This window comes from Oncorhynchus gorbuscha, linkage group LG21, assembly GCF_021184085.1.
Source record: "Oncorhynchus gorbuscha isolate QuinsamMale2020 ecotype Even-year linkage group LG21, OgorEven_v1.0, whole genome shotgun sequence".
In the NCBI taxonomy this organism is placed as follows: domain Eukaryota; kingdom Metazoa; phylum Chordata; class Actinopteri; order Salmoniformes; family Salmonidae; genus Oncorhynchus; species Oncorhynchus gorbuscha.
The window spans coordinates 47147571-47168400 of NC_060193.1; the positions used below are offsets into that span (position 1 = coordinate 47147571).

Below are 20830 nucleotides of genomic sequence, written 5' to 3' on the forward strand. Positions count from 1 at the left end.
TACTGGGTGAGTGACACACACACACACACACCATACTGGGTGAGTGACACACACACACACACACATACTGGGTGAGTGACACACACACACACACACATACTGGGTGAGTGACACACACACACACACACATACTGGGTGAGTGACACACACACACACACACCATACTGGGTGAGTGACACACACACACACACCATACTGGGTGAGTGACACACACACACACACACATACTGGGTGAGTGACACACACACACACACACATACTGGGTGAGTGACACACACACACACACACACACACACACACACACACCATACTGGGTGAGTGACACACACACACACACACACACACACCATACTGGGTGAGTGACACACACACACACACACACACACACACACACCATACTGGGTGAGTGACACACACACACACACACACACACACACCATACTGGGTGAGTGACACACACACACACACATACACACACACACACACACACCATACTGGGTGAGTGACACACACACACACACCATACTGGGTGAGTGACACACACACACACACACACACACACACACACACCATACTGGGTGAGTGACACACACACACACACACACACCATACTGGGTGAGTGACACACACACACACACACATACTGGGTGAGTGACACACACACACACACCATACTGGGTGAGTGACACACACACACACACCATACTGGGTGAGTGACACACACACACACACATACTGGGTGAGTGACACACACACACACACACATACTGGGTGAGTGACACACACACACACACACAGTGACACACACACACACACATACTGGGTGAGTGACACACACACACACACACCATACTGGGTGAGTGACACACACACACACACACATACTGGGTGAGTGACACACACACACACACACATACTGGGTGAGTGACACACACACACACACACACACCATACTGGGTGAGTGACACACACACACACACACATACTGGGTGAGTGACACACACACACACACCACCATACTGGGTGAGTGACACACACACACACACACACACCATACTGGGTGAGTGACACACACACACACACACACACCATACTGGGTGAGTGACACACACACACACACACACCATACTGGGTGAGTGACACACACACACACACACACACATACTGGGTGAGTGACACACACACACACACCATACTGGGTGAGTGACACACACACACACACCATACTGGGTGAGTGACACACACACACACACACACCATACTGGGTGAGTGACACACACACACACACACATACTGGGTGAGTGACACACACACACACACACACCATACTGGGTGAGTGACACACACACACACACCATACTGGGTGAGTGACACACACACACACACACATACTGGGTGAGTGACACACACACACACACACCATACTGGGTGAGTGACACACACACACACACACACCATACTGGGTGAGTGACACACACACACACACACACACACACACACACACACACACACACACACCATACTGGGTGAGTGACACACACACACACACACACCATACTGGGTGAGTGACACACACACACACACACCATACTGGGTGAGTGACACACACACACACACACACCATACTGGGTGAGTGACACACACACACACACACACCATACTGGGTGAGTGACACACACACACACACACACCATACTGGGTGAGTGACACACACACACACACACACCATACTGGGTGAGTGACACACACACACACACACAATACTGGGTGAGTGACACACACACACACACACACACCATACTGGGTGAGTGACACACACACACACACACACCACACCACTGGGTGAGTGACACACACACACACACACACCATACTGGGTGAGTGACACACACACACACACACACATACTGGGTGAGTGACACACACACACACACACACACCATACTGGGTGAGTGACACACACACACACACACCATACTGGGTGAGTGACACACACACACACACACCATACTGGGTGAGTGACACACACACACACACACCATACTGGGTGAGTGACACACACACACACACACCATACTGGGTGAGTGACACACACACACACACCATACTGGGTGAGTGACACACACACACACACCATACTGGGTGAGTGACACACACACACACACACCATACTGGGTGAGTGACACACACACACACACACCATACTGGGTGAGTGACACACACACACACACCATACTGGGTGAGTGACACACACACACACACCATACTGGGTGAGTGACACACACACACACACACCATACTGGGTGAGTGACACACACACACACACACCATACTGGGTGAGTGACACACACACACACACCATACTGGGTGAGTGACACACACACACACACACATACTGGGTGAGTGACACACACACACACACACCATACTGGGTGAGTGACACACACACACACACCATACTGGGTGAGTGACACACACACACACACACCATACTGGGTGAGTGACACACACACACACACACATACTGGGTGAGTGACACACACACACACACACCATACTGGGTGAGTGACACACACACACACACACCATACTGGGTGAGTGACACACACACACACACACATACTGGGTGAGTGACACACACACACACACACCATACTGGGTGAGTGACACACACACACACACACCCATACTGGGTGAGTGACACACACACACACACACCATACTGGGTGAGTGACACACACACACACACACACACCACCACCCATACTGGGTGAGTGACACACACACACACACACCATACTGGGTGAGTGACACACACACACACACACATACTGGGTGAGTGACACACACACACACACACCATACTGGGTGAGTGACACACACACACACACACCCATACTGGGTGAGTGACACACACACACACACACCCATACTGGGTGAGTGACACACACACACACACACCATACTGGGTGAGTGACACACACACACACACACCCATACTGGGTGAGTGACACACACACACACACACCCCCCCATACTGGGTGAGTGACACACACACACACACCCCCATACTGGGTCAGTGCCACACACACACACACACACATACTGGGTGAGTGACACACACACACACACACCATACTGGGTGAGTGACACACACACACACCCCCATACTGGGTCAGTGACACACACACACACACACACCATACTGGGTCAGTGACACACACACACACACACCCATACTGGGTCAGTGCACACACACACACACACACACACACACACACCCCCATACTGGGTGAGTGACACACACACACACACACACATACTGGGTCAGTGACACACACACACACACACCATACTGGGTGAGTGACACACACACACACACACCATACTGGGTCAGTGACACACACACACACACACCATACTGGGTGAGTGACACACACACACACACACCATACTGGGTGAGTGCCACACACACACACACACACCATACTGGGTCAGTGACACACACACACACACACCATACTGGGTGAGTGACACACACACACACACACCATACTGGGTGAGTGACACACACACACACACACCATACTGGGTGAGTGACACACACACACACACACCATACTGGGTGAGTGACACACACACACACACACCATACTGGGTCAGTGCCACACGCGTACACACACACACACACACACACACACACCATACTGGGTCAGTGACACACACACACACACACCATACTGGGTCAGTGCCACACACACACACACCATACTGGGTCAGTGACACACACACACACACACATACTGGGTGAGTGACACACACACACACACACCATACTGGGTGAGTGACACACACACACACACACCATACTGGGTGAGTGACACACACACACACACACCATACTGGGTGAGTGACACACACACACACACACCATACTACTGGGTGAGTGCCACACACACACACACACACACCATACTGGGTGAGTGACACACACACACACACACCATACTGGGTCAGTGACACACACACACACACATACTGGGTGAGTGACACACACACACACACACCATACTGGGTGAGTGACACACACACACACACACCATACTGGGTCAGTGCACACACACACACACACACACCATACTGGGTGAGTGACACACACACACACACACCATACTGGGTGAGTGACACACACACACACACACCATACTGGGTGAGTGACACACACACACACACACCATACTGGGTCAGTGACACACACACACACACACCATACTGGGTCAGTGACACACACACACACACACCATACTGGGTCAGTGACACACACACACACACACACCATACTGGGTCAGTGACACACGCGCACACACACCCATACTGGGTCAGTGACACACACACACACACACCATACTGGGTCAGTGACACACACACACACACCATACTGGGTCAGTGACACACGCGTACACACACACACCATACTGGGTCAGTGACACACACACACACCATACTGGGTCAGTGACACACACACACACACACCATACTGGGTCAGTGCCACACGCGTACACACACACACACACCATACTGGGTCAGTGCCACACACGCACACACACACCATACTGGGTCAGTGCCACACGCGTGCACACACACACCATACTGGGTCAGTGCCACACGCACACACACACACACCATACCGGGTGAGTGGCGCACACACACACACCATACTGGGTCAGTGACACACACACACACCATACTGGGTCAGTGACACACGCGCACACACACACCATACTGGGTCAGTGACACACACACACACACACCATACTGGGTCAGTGACACACACACACACACCATACTGGGTCAGTGACACACACACACACCATACTGGGTCAGTGACACACACACACACCATACTGGGTCAGTGACACACGCGCACACACACACCATACTGGGTCAGTGACACACGCGCACACACACACCATACTGGGTCAGTGCCACACACGCGCACACACACACCATACTGGGTCAGTGCCACACACGCGCACACACACACCATACTGGGTCAGTGCCACACGCGTGCACACACACACCATACTGGGTCAGTGCCACACGCGTACACACACACACACCATACCGGGTGAGTGGCGCACACACACACACCATACCGGGTGAGTGGCGCACGCACACACACCATACCGGGTGAGTGGCGCACGCACACACACCATACCGGGTGAGTGGCGCACACACACATACCGGGTGAGTGGCGCACGCACACACCATACCGGGTGAGTGGCGCACGCACACACCATACCGGGTGAGTGGCGCACGCACACACCATACCGGGTGAGTGGCGCACGCACACACCGTGCCGGGTGAGTGGCGCACGCACACACCGTACCGGGTGAGTGGCGCACGCACACACCGTACCGGGTGAGTGGCGCACGCACACACCATACCGGGTGAGTGGCGCACACACACACACCGTACCGGGTGAGTGGCGCACGCACACACCGTACCGGGTGAGTGGCGCACGCACACACCGTACCGGGTGAGTGGCGCACGCACACACCGTACCGGGTGAGTGGCGCACGCACACACCGTACCGGGTGAGTGGCGCACGCACACCGTGAGTGGCCGGGTGAGTGGCGCACGCACACACCATACCGGGTGAGTGGCGCACGCACACACCATACCGGGTGAGTGGCGCACGCACACACCGTACCGGGTGAGTGGCGCACGCACACACCGTACCGGGTGAGTGGCGCACGCACACACCGTACCGGGTGAGTGGCGCACGCACACACCGTACCGGGTGAGTGGCGCACGCACACACCGTACCGGGTGAGTGGCGCACGCACACACCGCCATACCGGGTGAGTGGCGCACGCACACACCGTACCGGGTGAGTGGCGCACGCACACACACACACCATACCGGGTTAGTACTACATGCACTTTTTAAGATTCACCCTGAATTGTCATGTATTAACCATTTTGTGAAATTCCTTGGTGGACCTGAGAACACACCGCATTATACTCTGGCCAATGATCAGGTGCTATAGAAGATGTTTGTATAGGCCTACATGCACATTTTTGATACATTCTCCTTCATCTGTACCTTGCAGGCAGGGAAAAGCGTGAAGCCCTGAACTGCAGGACGATCCGTCACTTTGAGAACAAGTTTGTGGTTGAGACAATCATCTGTGAGCCTTAGAAGGGAGAGGGGACTGGCTACTTCAGACAACCCATGTATAGTTTCACTCACTGTCTACAGTGAGATTTTTAACCCTTCTCTCTCCCCCGTATCACCCCTCATATCCTTTACTCTTCTGTACTGCTGGTAGTTTTGAGGAAGAGTTGTTAAGTTGATTCCAAGTCAATACTGTTGTATAAGGTGTAAAACTAATGAATTTTCCACTTTGTGTTAAGTAAATACCATTTCATTTGGGGTCAACTCTTCAAAGAATAAGATGTTCAGCTTTTCTATGTTTTGTGGGAATTGTTTTCTATCTTTACTCGGGGGTTTATTAATGTTAAAGTGTTAAGTCAGTTAATTGCAATGTTAAGGTATATAACTAGATTGATGAAATATAAACTCAATAAGAGTATGCATACTTTAGCATAGAAAATGAATGATTTTTGTATCAGCTGTCACCAGTACAGTGCGATGAAACGAGGAATCTCACACCACAGGTCCGTCTGAAAACGAACCATGTGGTAACTAACTTGTGTATATAGTCTGTAAAAAGGAAGATTACCACAATAAATCTTAATCGTTTTATTGTTTTTTGTTCTCATTGTTTTACAAATATGATATTTAATTCTAAAGTTAAACTTTTTTACTGTGCAACACAATGGCATTATGGACTGTTTTACTTAGCCCAAGATCTCTTTTGATGTCAAGTTGAGGGAATAGAACACTTGTTCTTACACAATGATATATTCTCCATTTACACACTAAATGAATGGCTCTTCCAGTAGTCAAATCCCATAACTTTATTGATCTTCAGACGTTGGGATAAAAGTTGACATGGATTTAGCTTACACGTTAGTCTTTGGATGAGGCTGGTTTAGTAGTACCTGGGGTTGCACAGCGTTGTGGAACATTGCAGATAAATGTCCTGAATAGAGCTGACATGAGTCTTTATGCTACATGTCAGAGGCATGTTTATTCTACATATCTGAATATTCAAAAGGTTCTGCTCTGCTGACCATGCCCCTAGGGACAAGTTCTGGGGCTGCCTTGTGAAGGGCCAACTGGGGTTTCAGACACCACTACAGTATTAAGAAAAATTGCATGCAAGACTCAACAGACCCACTTTAATAAAAAATAAAGGATTTGACTGACAGACAAGCACAGAGCCCTCAGACACAGCCAAGCACATTGGCAATAATACTTGTACCTCTCGAGACTATATAAACACACTCAATGCATCAGTTTCAGCATGGAGTCATTGAAAGGTTTTGGTGCCGGTTTGTTGGATAATTTCTACAACGGCTCACTTTAATATTAGTCCTCATGAGGCAGTAATACAGCTTATTTTAAATGTTATTTCAGTAACAATTCACTTATCATAAATGTGCTTTCAATCCCAAACAATTTAAAGATCTACATTTTCAAACCCATCCCACTGGTCTTTTTGAAATGTTATTGCAAATGGAAGTGACACCTACACACGCACACTTCAATATGGCACAAGCTTCCTTTATCACCTATAAATGCATCATGAAACCCCACCTGTCAACAATGGTAATATGGGTGAATATTTAAAACCAAGCCAATAACCACACCATATCTAAAATATTAAGACAGGAATAATATAGCAGAAAAGGAGACTATTGAATGTTTTTTCAAAAGCATGCCATCTGCCACGCTTTGGTGAAGACCCACTACAATAAGAACGAATAAGCATCAAATATTGAAATCGTTGAGTGGTCAGTTTTTATCTTCCTAAAAGAGACTCCCAGACAAAGTCAATCTATTCTGTCTTGATTACAAGGTAAGGAAGAGACTTAAGACTCAAACTTGTTTTGTGCCATGGAAGCCAACGTCTTCAATTAAAACTAGAACTGACCACAAGGTTGAGAAACACTGCTCTACCCATCTGGCCTGTGAAGTGAGGCAAGTGAAGTAGTGACTGAGCATGTTCTAAGCTGCCCTAGCTAGCCTTGGGCCAGAACCAATTCATTACCTACTGAATCCAAACTGAAGAGTTTCAAAATGGGTGTTCAGGTGAGCTGAAAACAAATCAGTTTGTCTTTTTTTCCCCCAGTCTTACCCACCACTAATATCTAGCTGTTATAGTCAAATGTAGACATACAGTATGTGCTTGTCTTCTCGCGTAACGGGACATTGTATAAAGTTCAAGCGCAACAATCCATCTCCTAATCCCACTAACCAATAGGAGCTGTTCCTGGTTTTAAATAAATATGAGTCTAGAAAGGCTCGGAGAGTGTCAAAAAAAAAGAAGCATTCTCATCTCATCTTGCGTCTTCTCTTGGGCTGAGAGTAGAGAACTTCATTAGGATCTATTTCTATCCTTAATCAAGCAGCCCTGGCCACCGTACCATCCCTCCCTATATAATACATGGTCCACATAAATAAAACTTTAAAATAAAGGCAAAAGGAAAGATTTTTTTTTTTTTTAAATCGCAATAATCCTTGTAGCCTTCCTTGTAATAATAGTAAAGACAAAATGAAGCCCTAATAGTACATACAAAAACCCCCACCATAAAGTCTCGTCATTCAAAAACACGGGAAATATCTACAAGTGGCCATTGTACAATGTACTTCATCTGGTAGACCGGTTGAGGATAGTTGTATACTCTTCATGAACGCTCGTCACTTCCTCAATGTGATCATGCTCTGCCTAACAAAGTCTTTGACCTTCCTATAACCTCTCCTCTTCCTCAGTCGGCATAGTGCATGATGGACTCGACGTAGTTTCCGGGGAAGAGGCCGGTGGTGCCACTCATCGTTCCTTCGTACCAGCCGTCGTCGTTCTTCTTGATGACGTAGATGATAGCGCCCTCGTTGAAGGATAGCTCGTCCTCCTTGTCCGCCGCGTAGTCGTAGATCGCCACCACTGTCCACCAAATCAGAGAGGAGCGAAGAGGACAGGAGATGGGTAGAGCACAAGGGAGGGCGAATTAAAAAGAGAACAACAGGAGAAGTGGATAGGGCATGTTTAGATCAGGATGGAAGAGAGAATCACTCGCTACCTTTCTCCATGTAGGTGCGTGGGGCCCACGGGGGGTCCTCCTCTGCATAGGGATCACTGTATTCCACCACGGCCGACTCTTCTTCCTCCTCATCATCATCATCCTCATAGTCCTCTGGAGGGGGCGGGGTGGGTTCCTCAAACACAGCTTCTTCTACAGGGGGCGGGGGAGGGGGCACGTCTGAGACTGGGGGGTGGGGGGGGCGGGGACACAACACACAGTCAGGAACCTTGTAACTAACCAACCAGTGGAATGTAGACATGTGGATTGACACTGGCATTCCCATGCATGTGGCGGAGGGCTGGAGTGGTTGTTTGGGTATCCATGCTGAAAGTGTATGAAGACAAACAGAATTCTGGGGGGAAAGGAGAAGACATTTCCAACGCGCACAGGTGGGAAGTTTATTTCAGACAGGTAAATCGAAGTCGATGGATAGTTCCGCTTTGAAGTAAAGACAAAAATAGACTCACGTCATGAGTAACAAACACATGCACGACGGAGCCACTGCAAAGACCAGGCAACAAGGCAGAGGAGCTAAAAGCCACTTACTGGTCTCCTGTACCCGAGCCACAAAGCCCATCAGAGGGAGCTGAGGAGTGATCTGCATGGAGGGGGAAGGGGGGGCAACAAGAGGACCTGCTATGCATACACACCACAGGAGAAGCAGAGAGAGAGAGAGAGAAGAAAGAAAGAAAGAGATTGTAATTAGGAAAGAAAGGAAGGAAGGCAGAAAGAGAGATGTGGTGGAATTAGAATATGATAGAAGCCAGTTAGATCAGTAGGCAGACTAGGCATCCTTTCACACAAAAAAAAAGACAGCGAGCTGCCGAGACCTAGGCACTTTGTGCCTTCCCTGTCTTCTGAAATCAAATGAGAGTTTTTATGTATGAATTCAATACTCTAGTGAGGTTCTGGGAACTCACAAAATTACAGTTTTCTTCCACAAGAACTGAACATTTTTGTCAGCTTGTATTTAAAATGTTGTTGTTTTTTAACCAAAACGCTAAGCCAAGTAACAGAAATAATTTGGGCCGGTATACATTTAGTTTCTACAAATAAGTTACAGGATGGACCAGAAGCCCAAACGCTCCAGGATCCAAACCAGACAGTAATATATGAAAGAAAGCTTTAAAAGAGGCAGGCTCAATCTAAATGAGAAAGATCTCTAAACACAAAAGCCCATTTGCGTTCTGGTAGGAGTGATGTGTTGCTGCTCCAGGCTGTTTACCTGGGACCTGGTTGAAGTGGGGTCCTCCGTTGGGCTGGGGCTGGTTCAGGGCCATGTTGGAGTTGGGCTGGCCCGTCAATGACGCGGGCCGGCGGTATGGCAGAGACCCCCCCACCGCAGGAGGGTTCTGTGGTTGCACCGGCCGGTTCATGCTGAAGAACTGGGGGGCACCTGGGGTACAGACAGCAAGGGGAACCAGAGAGATTTTGGTATGGTGTAGATATGTCACTGAACGTATCACTTCTGTTTCCTATCATATGATGCACTTAATTCATGGGTTCAATGTAAGCACTTTACAGTTTTTGGTATTCAGATGTCTTATTATCATGGCATATTTCAAGTCAAAGACCCTTTTCAACATCACTTACTGTAAGAACACAAGAACAATTTAACTCATGCACAAGGTGTGATGATGGCATGCAGGTGGTGACTGGGGGCGACGGGAGAGAGTTGCCCTAAGAAGGGAATGAGAAAGACACCCAGAGGAATAAGGAAAAGACAGAGTGACAGATCAGACAGTGAGAGGGAGGGTGATGGAGAAACTCTGATGATGCATGGGTGGAGAACGACCAGCCCACATGACAACATCCCCGCTGGTACACAGACAGATACAGGTCCTGGGATGATGGGAGAGATGGTCGTGATGCAGGGGAGAGGGTGGGGGGGGCACTCACCTTGTGCGGGAGTGCTGAAAGTAGCAGGGCCGGTGCTAGTGACGGAAGTGGGGAGCTGGGGTGGGGGAGGGGGCACGGGTGGACCCTCAGGTGGGGGGGGTGGGGGAGGGATTAGGAGCTAGAGATAGTACAGGGAGGCCATCAGATGGGACGGGAGTAGTAGTGGTAGTGGGAGGTGGCTTAACAGGGTTGGGAAGGGCAGGGGCAGTACCTGCACCATCAGCAGGTGGGAAAGGGAGGAAAGCAGTGGGAAAAAAAGAGGAAAGGAGAAGGAAAGACAGGAGAGGGAGATAAAGACAGGTGCTCAGACACTATCAAGGGGGAAGGAAGGAGAGAGTTTAAAGCAGTCTGACAGACATTATTGCTCTTTGCAGAGCTAGTAGGTGGAGCTTAGACAGTGGACAGGGCATGTGGCCAGACCTTACCTGGGAATGCTGTGGGGGGCGGGGCAGGCGTTGGCACGGCGATAGGCAAGCCCACGGAGCCGCTGCCGCTATTCTCTCTGCTGCTGCTGCGGCTGCTGCTGCTGGGGTGGCTGCCTCCACTGCTGCCACTGCTAATGATGTCACACAGCCCATCACAAAACCCAATCAACACCCGCAGGCATTAAGTAATTTACAGTATAGATTAGAGGTTATATACTTTGTAGGGCCAGTTCCCCAGATACAGATTAAGTCTACTACTGGAATAAAAAGTACTGTGATTTTTTTTTGTCCAGCGCTAGGTTTAATCTGTGGTGCAGGAAACCGGTCCTTAGAGCCCTATTGGTATCAGCGGACCTGCAAGCACAACCTACCAAACCAGGGTCTTTCCTGGCCCAAACTCCTGCCCCCCCCCCCCCTACCTAGCACTGAACAGATTTAAATGAACAGCTCTGCTTTGAGATGACATGTACAGCAATAAAGAAATTAATAAAACGTCACAGATTACAACATGACATTTAGCGGTGGTCCATTAGTGAGACATGAAGGGACAAAGACAGAGGCACGACAAAGCTGGAGGCATCTGAAGAAAATCAAGGCGAGAAGAAAAGAGGAAGGAGACTGGAGACAGGGAATGAGTGAGAAACTGGATGGATTGAAGAAAAGGACCAACGCATAGATAGTCCTTTCTGCTCCAACCTGTCTGTTTAATTTAAGCCAAGGTCAACCATTGCTACTATTAGTTTTAACGTCAGTTTCAAACGTAATAATGTGCTCAGAAGGAAATAGAGAAGGGACTGACGGAGAAAAAGGATCAGCTGTATTCCAAAGCCCAAGCTTCAATTCTCTGGTGGCAGATACTCTGTCATTTAGTCCTAAAGATCTTATTCTCACTGCCTGGTAGGAGCCTCAGTGACACCCAGAGCTGCTTGTGCTTATCTGATCTGAATATCCTCTACTGTTACGCAGATGATAAAAATACATTACTTGGAAACAAGAAACATATTTGAATACATGCTGAGCTGTACATGCTGAGCTGTACACCAAGCACACGTTTTGTGTGCTTGGTGTAGTGCCTATTCAAAGTGTTTCAGACCAGTTTTTTGGTGATATTATTATATTATGTCCTGTGGGTAGGGCTGGGAGAAAAAGGAGGTTAGTAGCATGTAGCTACAGTGTCTAATCTATTGCAGCAGATCTTTACTACAGGGCAGTTGAATCTAAGCGTGTCTGTTCAGTGAGTCCAGGGCCGCTCGAAGTGTGTTCTAGACGTGTTTTTAGCTAGCGGTGTGCTGGGAGCATGCGGGGCGGGGTACCTGTACGTGCGGTTCCTCTGATTAACAGACGCAGTGCGTGCAGGGCTCTGCTGTGGGGGCGCCATGTTGCCATGGCGCGTCGGGCTCGAGACGTAGTCGTTAGGGACAACGGGAGGACGCACCGGCTCGAGTGTCCTATAGGGGGAGTGGCGCCTGCGAGGGGAGGGGTATGAGAGGAGTTTAACATCCACAAGTGAGGGGAGGGGGGGGGCAAGAAAAGGAGGACAAACATGGGAACCAAAATAAATAAAAGAGAACCAGTGCAAACTCAAAATGGGGTGTAGGTGGGAAAAGGCATTAAATGCATCAGTCGTATCCACAGCTGCTGCTGCTTCGGTTCTTACACAGCCCAACATCAACCAAGTACAGTGATGTCTATTGATGTGCTTCAGTGGAATAAAAAGCCTCAAAAGTATGGATGAGCAGCCAAGTATAATCTCCCCCTGTGATTGTGTAAGGGATGGAACTTTGAGCGCTGTTGCCATGGAGAGCATGAACAGCCCGAATTAGAGTTGAGGGGGGAGGAGTCACATGACATCACACATATGGGGGTGGAGGGGGGGGACAAAAGCAACCAAAACACCACAGACAGAGATGCCTCCTCTACACCAGAGACTGGACTAGGGCAGTGTGGCATGGACGCCCGACATGCGTCTCATTTCAGGGGGGACATGTTTGAAGGTCACACACAGCGCTTAAACATTAGAAGAGACATAAAAACAATGTTATAAACCATTACATACATTCCTGTTATGGACAGGTCTGTAGAGGGGGATACAAACTGGACAGGGACACATAACAGGACAAAGCAACAATAACCGTAGCCCATAATGTCAACAAACACATTTGAAGATACCCATTCACTGGAACGACCACACACCTGAAGAAATTAGGTATGTATGCACATTCATTATATCATCAAACAGCATATCATGTGCCACAGGCTAGCTTTGACCTTTTCACAAAGAGGTCTGCTCCGAACCTTAAATAAATGTCACTGAAGGTCGCTGCTGGGTGGTGAGGGGGTAGCCTGGTCCCTAGCCCACCATACGGGGCTTAGGAGGAGCAGAGAGACACTACAGCAATCTGTAGTACAAAGGGACACCTGGTGCCTGCATGATCAGATCTTGTCCATTGACGAACATGTTTTAGATGTCTGATTGTGATTGGCTGAGACTGAAAGCATGCTTTTCTCAAGGAAATGAGCAGTATGGACAGGGGTTGTGGCACCTGCCACATTTACATACCCAATGGTTCCCTTCCCTGACATGGGTGGGCTTGGCGGCTTCTGTGTGGGTGGATTGGTGCGAGGGAGACCTGTGGCTCCGGCCTTCATGTTCTGAGCACTGGCCTATAGGACATGGTGAGAGAGGTTACAAAAACAACAACAGGGAAATACTAGTCAACAGAGCAACACAACACAACCTTGGATCAGACAAAACACACTCTTACACGCATAACAACATTGTTTTTAGGGTTTACATTTCGTTAGAAATCCTTACCTTAAACCTTAGCAACCACTAGGTTCATTTTAAAGGCAAATAAGTGATGCAGAGAGAGAAAGAGAAAGGAGGATTAGTGACTAATAGCGAGAAAATGCACAGAAACACATGTAGCAATGTTATAGGCCTACAGTCCACAGATGTTGTCAGGGAAAAAGCGAACAAGTCACACACTGTCCTAGTCAAAGTGACTCACACTGTTAACGCCACACCCTCGTGCTTTTCCCAAGGGCCTACTACCGTCTTTGTACCAAACCGGGGGGAGTTCCCCAAAACGGTTGTCGCACTAAGATCAGTGTTTGTCCATGATCTTAGTGCAACAAAAGTTTGATGAATACTCACTCCAGTACAAAAATAAAAATGTACTACTATCATCAGGAATCCAGTCGGTAAACGTCAATGCCCCACTGCTCCCTACCTTGACTCCGTGGCCCATGTCATCCAGCAGGCTGTAGTCGATTGGCTTGCGGATGTAGCGCACCGGCCTCTCTGGATTGGCCGGAGCAATGATCTTATGTGTGCGAGAGGTGTTCTTATTGGTGGTCAGGATGCCAATCTCCCGCCTGGCCACTTTCTCTTTGTGGATGTCCACTGTCTGGGGCCGCACAAGGGGCAGAAATACAAGAAATAGACTTGAACAAAACAGCTTTTTGAGCTAGGCCTATAAAGTATTTTTTAGGCTATATGGATGTGTGTGTGAGTGTATTTCGCAACTCGTGCATCCAATGTGTATGTAGACAAAGTGGTCCACATCCCGGCAGCCGTACCTGTGAGATGTGGTTGATGGAGGACTCCATGCGGCGGAGCTGGGAGGCCTGAATGTCAAGCATCTGCAGGACATTGTTGGCCAAGGTGTTGATCAGGTAGGCTACGCTGGCCAGAGACTGGGTGGTGTAGTTCTTAGTCTCCTCCAACGCTCTGTGCTTATCTGGTGACTGAGAAGGGAGAGTGAGTGAGAGAGAGGATGAACAGATAGACATCAGTAACAGAAGCGAGTGTAGCGAGGCAATAAGAAAACAACAAAGCCAGGCAGCATAAAAAGGAGAGCATTGATATCATATAAATAGGATCTTGCAGGGGCTGAAGGATGACAAGGCAAGCCCTTATGTTTTCAGAGGGAAACAATTTCCTGGAGATGAACCTTTCCTTGCTTTTCTGACCACAACGCCCTCGTTGACAGTATGTACTGACCGACATTACTTTTCTAAAAGGACAACCCTCTACCCTCCCCATCTGCCTGGACTTCCATGGACGGTGTGTTAAAGAACAACTGAATGCACAGATTCTGGCATGTGTTTCTCTGCTGCTCATTAAGAAAAAACAAGTTTTCAGTCTTGGGGGTGTGGTTCGATGTGACAGTTACTGATGTTTGTCCCCTATGAAACACCATAGGAACAAAGCCAGTATTACTTCTTCAAAATAGTCAATGATTCTAAGAACTCAAGAAATATGTAATTAATTGACGTTTTTGCTGAGGTTTTAGTTGCGCAGTTTTACATCTAGTTAAGGTGTTTGGTGCAGTATTGCTCAAGTTTTTTTTAAATGTAAAAAACGTGTGACTTGTTGTCTTATGTAAACAAAGTCAGATCCGTTGCATTGACGGGGAGGTCTGTCTCACTGTCTGCGGTAGGATTGGATAGAGCGCAATCACAGCAGCTATGTATCCCGTGTCAGAGGGCAAGTGAGCATTGTCGAAATCAAAACCCAACCCTCAAGTCATGATGAACTCACTTACAAAACTGATTTTGTAACAATACTGACCTCATGAACAAAATTATCCTATTTCCACTTTGTAGTCAATGTTGACACTAGATTGAATGTGTCTGACTAATATCAATGCCACATAGGCTGTTTTCTATCAGATAAGATGTTATTTGCCTTCAGATGCACTTTAACAACAGTGAAAACTAGGCAGCCTCAATCACGAATTCCACAAATACACATGCATGCCTTACAGGGAGTCAAGAGCACCACTAAGGAATTACATCCATTCTCAAGCAAGAAGACAAACAGGTTGTCAGTATTCAAAGGAAGGTGCAGTTGTAGTGCACTGGGATGACAAGAGCACACAAACTCTCACACTTGTAGCAGTCTCAAGATCAACTGACAGCATTCTTCAGATCATTTATTCATAGCTAACCTGCAATTAACTCTGACAAAAATAGGTTTAACTCATACAACACTCAAACTTCAGCAAAAAAATAATTGACAAATAGGCCTACATCAGGTAGACCAGAAGACTTCAATCGAACCTCTTCCTAACTGCGTGGCTTCACACAGTTCTACCTCCATCAAGTTGGATGACTACACGAAAGTAGTAGGCCCGATTACCAACAACGACGAGACGGCCTACAGAGAGGCAGGCAGGCACTCGGACAGCGTGGTGCCAGGTAAACAACCTCTCCCTCAACATCAGCAAAACAAAGGAGCCGATTGTGCACTTCAGGAGGAACCAGCCTGTCCTCATCAATGGAGACAGTCAAAAACTTAAATTTCCTCTGCATATTCATCTCAGAGGAACTGAAATGGTCAAACTACACGGACACCGTGGTGAAAAAGGTACGACAGCGACTCTTCTACCTCAGGAAGCTGAAGAAATCCAGCCTGTCCCAGAGGACCCTCAGTGTTCTACAGGAGCACCATCGACATCCTACTGTCCCCCCCCCCACACACACACACAACAACGGACATTTACCCTGCCCCCACCCCCCAATGGAAATGTATTATTACTACAGTTGTAAATATGTATATTAATATTTGTACTGTTATTGTTTCATTCACCTCTCTTTTTGACCTGCACAGTTAGTGCTCGGAGCTTAAGAATTTCACTCTACTCTGTAATTACTTCTGCGACCGTGTGCATGTGACTAATCTAAAACAGAAGAACAGTGATCCATTCTGTGACTAACTATATAGGCTAGGCCTATTGGGGAACCAGCAGACTTTTATTGAACAATCTCAGATTAGCCTAATTAAATATCTTGAGTCCTGGATGGCGCAGGGGTCAAAAGCACTGCGCCGAAGTTCTGAAGCGTGTCACAACCAGCTGTGACTGGGAGCCCCATAAGAGGGCGCACAATTGGCCCAGCGTTTTCCAGTGTAGGCTTTCCTTGGCTCATCTCGCTCTAGCGACTCCGGTCGTCAGTTGAACGGTGTTTGTGTCACATTTGTGTCTGACATCCGGGTTAAGCGAGCAGTGTGATAAGTAGGCGGCCGGAGGGCGCATGACTTGACCTTCGTCTCTCCCAAGTCCTTTGAGGAGTTGCAGTGATGAGCCAAGGGACCTAATTCAGGGAGAAATTTGGTTTAAAATAAATATGCTTGTGGCCATACCACCCTGTCAGGTTCGGGTCTGGTTAGTACTGGGGCGGGAGACTTCCTGGGAATACCAGGTGCAGTTAACTCCAGAAAATATTTGCTTTAATGAATACCAGTATGGAGTCCGTGCTTGAGTCAAGTGTGTGAGAATGACAGTCATGATCACAGCTGGGCAGAAGCAAGATCACAGGTCAAGACATCTTTAGTCATGTTAATTATTAACTATACCCATTAATGTCATTGCGCATTCAGTGCCAGGACGTTTGAACACTGGTCACTTTAATAATATTTACATACCGTTTTACCCACTTCATATGTATATACTGTATTCTACTCAAGGTTCATCCTATATAACTACTGCTGTGCACACCTTTCCTATTCATATACTGTCCATACACACCATTACACATGATTTATATACATATACACCAGACATTGCTCATTCTGATATTTCTTAATTAAAATTTGGGGGATGTGTGTGTACCATTTTGTGTTGTTAGGTAAACTGCACTGTTGGAGCTAGAAACATAAGCACTTCGCTGCCATGCGATAACATCTGCAAAATACACAGTGGCCAGTTTATTAGGTAAACCACCTCGTTCACAAAAATGGATCACTGCTACAGAGAGTGAGTCACGTGGCCATGGCTTACTATATAATGCAGGCACAGACAATCGAGGCATTCAGTTACTGTTCGATTGAACTTTAGAATGGGTAAAACAAGTGACCTAAGCAACTGAGCGTGGAATGATTGTCGGTGCCAGGCATGCCGTTTGAAGCATCTCAGAAACGTCTGGCCTCCTGGGCTTTTCAGGTACGACAGTGTCTAAGGTTTACCGAGAAGAGTACGACAAACAAAAAACATACAGTCAGCGGCAGTCCTGTGAGCGAAAACAGGTCGAGATGAGAGGTCGAGAGGCAACAATCGTGCAAGCTAACAGGCGGTCCACAATCAGGCAAATAACAGCGCAGTACAACAGTGTTGTGCAGAAAGGCATCTCGGAATGAACAACTCGTTGGTCCTTGTCACGGATGGGCTATTGCAGCAGACGACAAAACTGGGTTCCACTCCTATCAGCTAAAAACATGAAGAAGAGGATCCAGTGGGCACACGATCACCAACACTGGATAATTGAGGAGTGGAAAACCCTTGATACCAACTGAGCAACTTTTACATTCCCCCAAAGAACTCCAGCTGTTCTGGAGGCAAAGGGGGGTCCAACCCAGTTCTAGATGGGAGAATCTAATAAACTGGCAACTGAGTGTATGTGTAAGTGACCAATAAAATGTGATTTGACAGAATTAAAAGTTAAAGGAGAAGGATAGGTTACAACAACCAAGAGCCAACTTGCTACTTAATAGTTATTTGTAACTGAAGGGTGAGAAAGTGCATGCACTGCAGCCTCTTTTAGCCTAGCTAGCTAACGTTAGCTAGCTTCTCCCGGTTTGATACAGTCCTAGACAGGTACTACATAATCATATTTTATGATAAATAACCTAACTATGGCCGCTATTAGTATACTATAGGGCGAGTCAGCTTGGATGGTTGCTGTCTCATCTCTCCCTCCTCACCATATCACTTCCTCAAAGTATGGCCCCTCCCCCGGCTTCTATAGCAGCACCTCTCCCCCACTGCTTGGCTTTTTCAGCTCCATCAATAGGATCGGCCTGCATTCGACCCAATCTATATGGAATGATTCTAGTTGTCCATAACTGGTCTCTATATTTAAAAACGAATTTATGCATATCAGGTCAGGGTGGGAAAGCCCAGATCCATTTCGGAACCCGTCCAACTTTTTGGAACCGTGAAGACCTCTAGTTCCAGGGCAGTGGCACTATTGACACTATTCATACTCGGTGTCAGAACCTCACTTTATATTAGGAAAAACGTACTTCATGGCATGACTAACGTTATGAACAATTTAGCTTGTTCTGCCACTGCCAGATCCACCAGTAGTCTATGAAACACAGATGTATTTTCCCACTCTACAGTCAGTAGTACAAGAAGTTCGGCATTGATGATACAGGGCGTCCTATCCAATCTACAGTGTCTTGCTTTGGCACACAAGGCTGTAACATTAACGTTATCTAACTAACGCTAAATATTGGCAGAAGAACGCTTACAAGTGCCACACATGGTATATATATTTTCTTCGCGACCAATGTTAACAGCTAGCTAATGTTGACATGAGTTGGGAATTTCAAAATCGTACCACTGGAGAATTTGACAGCAATGGCAGCTAGCAGTGCAGCTTACTAGAAACTAGTGGCTAGTTGGAATTAGCTAGCTCGTTTGCTATAGTCATAATTCGTTTACTTGTGGATTATTTGGTTCTCTTCTGGTATCAGAACGTGTCCCATCATTTGAAATCCAATTAAATTCCTTACTTCTTTACCTTAGCTGAATACCTTGTTGTATACCCCATCACGACAGTCAATCATGAAACCAGCTGTGCCCAGATAATTCGTGCTAACTCAGCTAGTTAGCACAACTAGTTAGCTAGCAAGCATTATTTGGTTGGATGTAAATAGCTAACGAAGTCAAGTTAGTAAAAATACTAACAACTACATAAACGTTTGAGAAATGACTACACGCGTACGACGGTTGGAGAACGGCAACCAATGTTTTCATATTAGGAAAAACATAGCTACGTTCCGCATGAAGTAGCTAACTAAGGTTAGCTAGTTATCTATAGCCTAGCTTGGTCGCGCTAACAGGAGCACCCTTGCAGTCGAGTCGCTGCACCTCATCGGCAAAGCTCGTAGCCATCACTTCGCTCACCGTCAAAGATGATACTCGTAGAATATATAATTAATACTGTTATAAAATGATCATTACCTGAACATAGTTGCTTTCGCAATACTCGGCAACTCTTTCTAAATTGGTAAAACTATCTAATAAAGCACTACGTCCAGCTGGAATCTCCTCTTCCAAAAGCATTTGTAACTCCGCCATTTTCACATCTTTAGCAATCAATGCATGCCAGATCCAAGCCTCTCCAACGCTCATGCATAAGTGGCGTTGGGCATCCCAACTATGACGGAGTGTATAACAATCTGTGACAAATTTAAGTGGATATGATACCTAGATCTTTGCTCTTTCAATTCCTTGTCAATTAACATTGTGACTGGTGTAAATTATGAGAAAACCTCAAGAT

The 20830-nt window shown here is 47.3% G+C and overlaps 2 protein-coding genes across 19 annotated transcripts in view; one reads left to right on the top strand and one right to left on the bottom strand.

Moving 5' to 3' along the window:
- Positions 1-6771, top strand: part of LOC124008095 (integral membrane protein 2B-like) — a 43885-nt gene extending 37114 nt beyond the window's left edge. Inside the window, exon 6 of the mRNA XM_046319065.1 lies at positions 6116-6771. Within this exon, the coding sequence (XP_046175021.1) occupies positions 6116-6204 (89 nt within the window). The 3' untranslated portion in view covers positions 6205-6771. The remainder of the gene's footprint in view (positions 1-6115) is intronic.
- Positions 6772-7291: 520 nt separating this feature from the next.
- On the bottom strand, positions 7292-20702 carry LOC124008094 (abl interactor 2-like). Of its 18 annotated transcripts, none has more exons than XM_046319046.1 (12): positions 20512-20702; positions 15122-15289; positions 14773-14949; positions 14355-14372; positions 14100-14203; positions 12853-13005; positions 11540-11670; positions 10441-10611; positions 9762-9848; positions 9458-9567; positions 9213-9365; positions 8826-9076 (listed from the first exon to the last, which is right to left on the bottom strand). In XM_046319046.1, the coding sequence occupies exons 1-12, from the start codon at positions 20680-20682 to the stop codon at positions 8963-8965; spliced, it is 1557 nt and encodes a 518-aa protein (XP_046175002.1). In that variant the 5' UTR covers positions 20683-20702; the 3' UTR covers positions 8826-8962. The 18 variants fall into 18 exon arrangements, with proteins under 18 accessions (XP_046175004.1, XP_046175003.1, XP_046175013.1 ...); XM_046319045.1 differs by having other exon boundaries at positions 9762-9851; XM_046319048.1 differs by lacking the exon at positions 9458-9567 and having other exon boundaries at positions 7292-9076; positions 9213-9398; positions 20512-20701.
- Between the last annotated feature and the right edge of the window lie 128 nt (positions 20703-20830).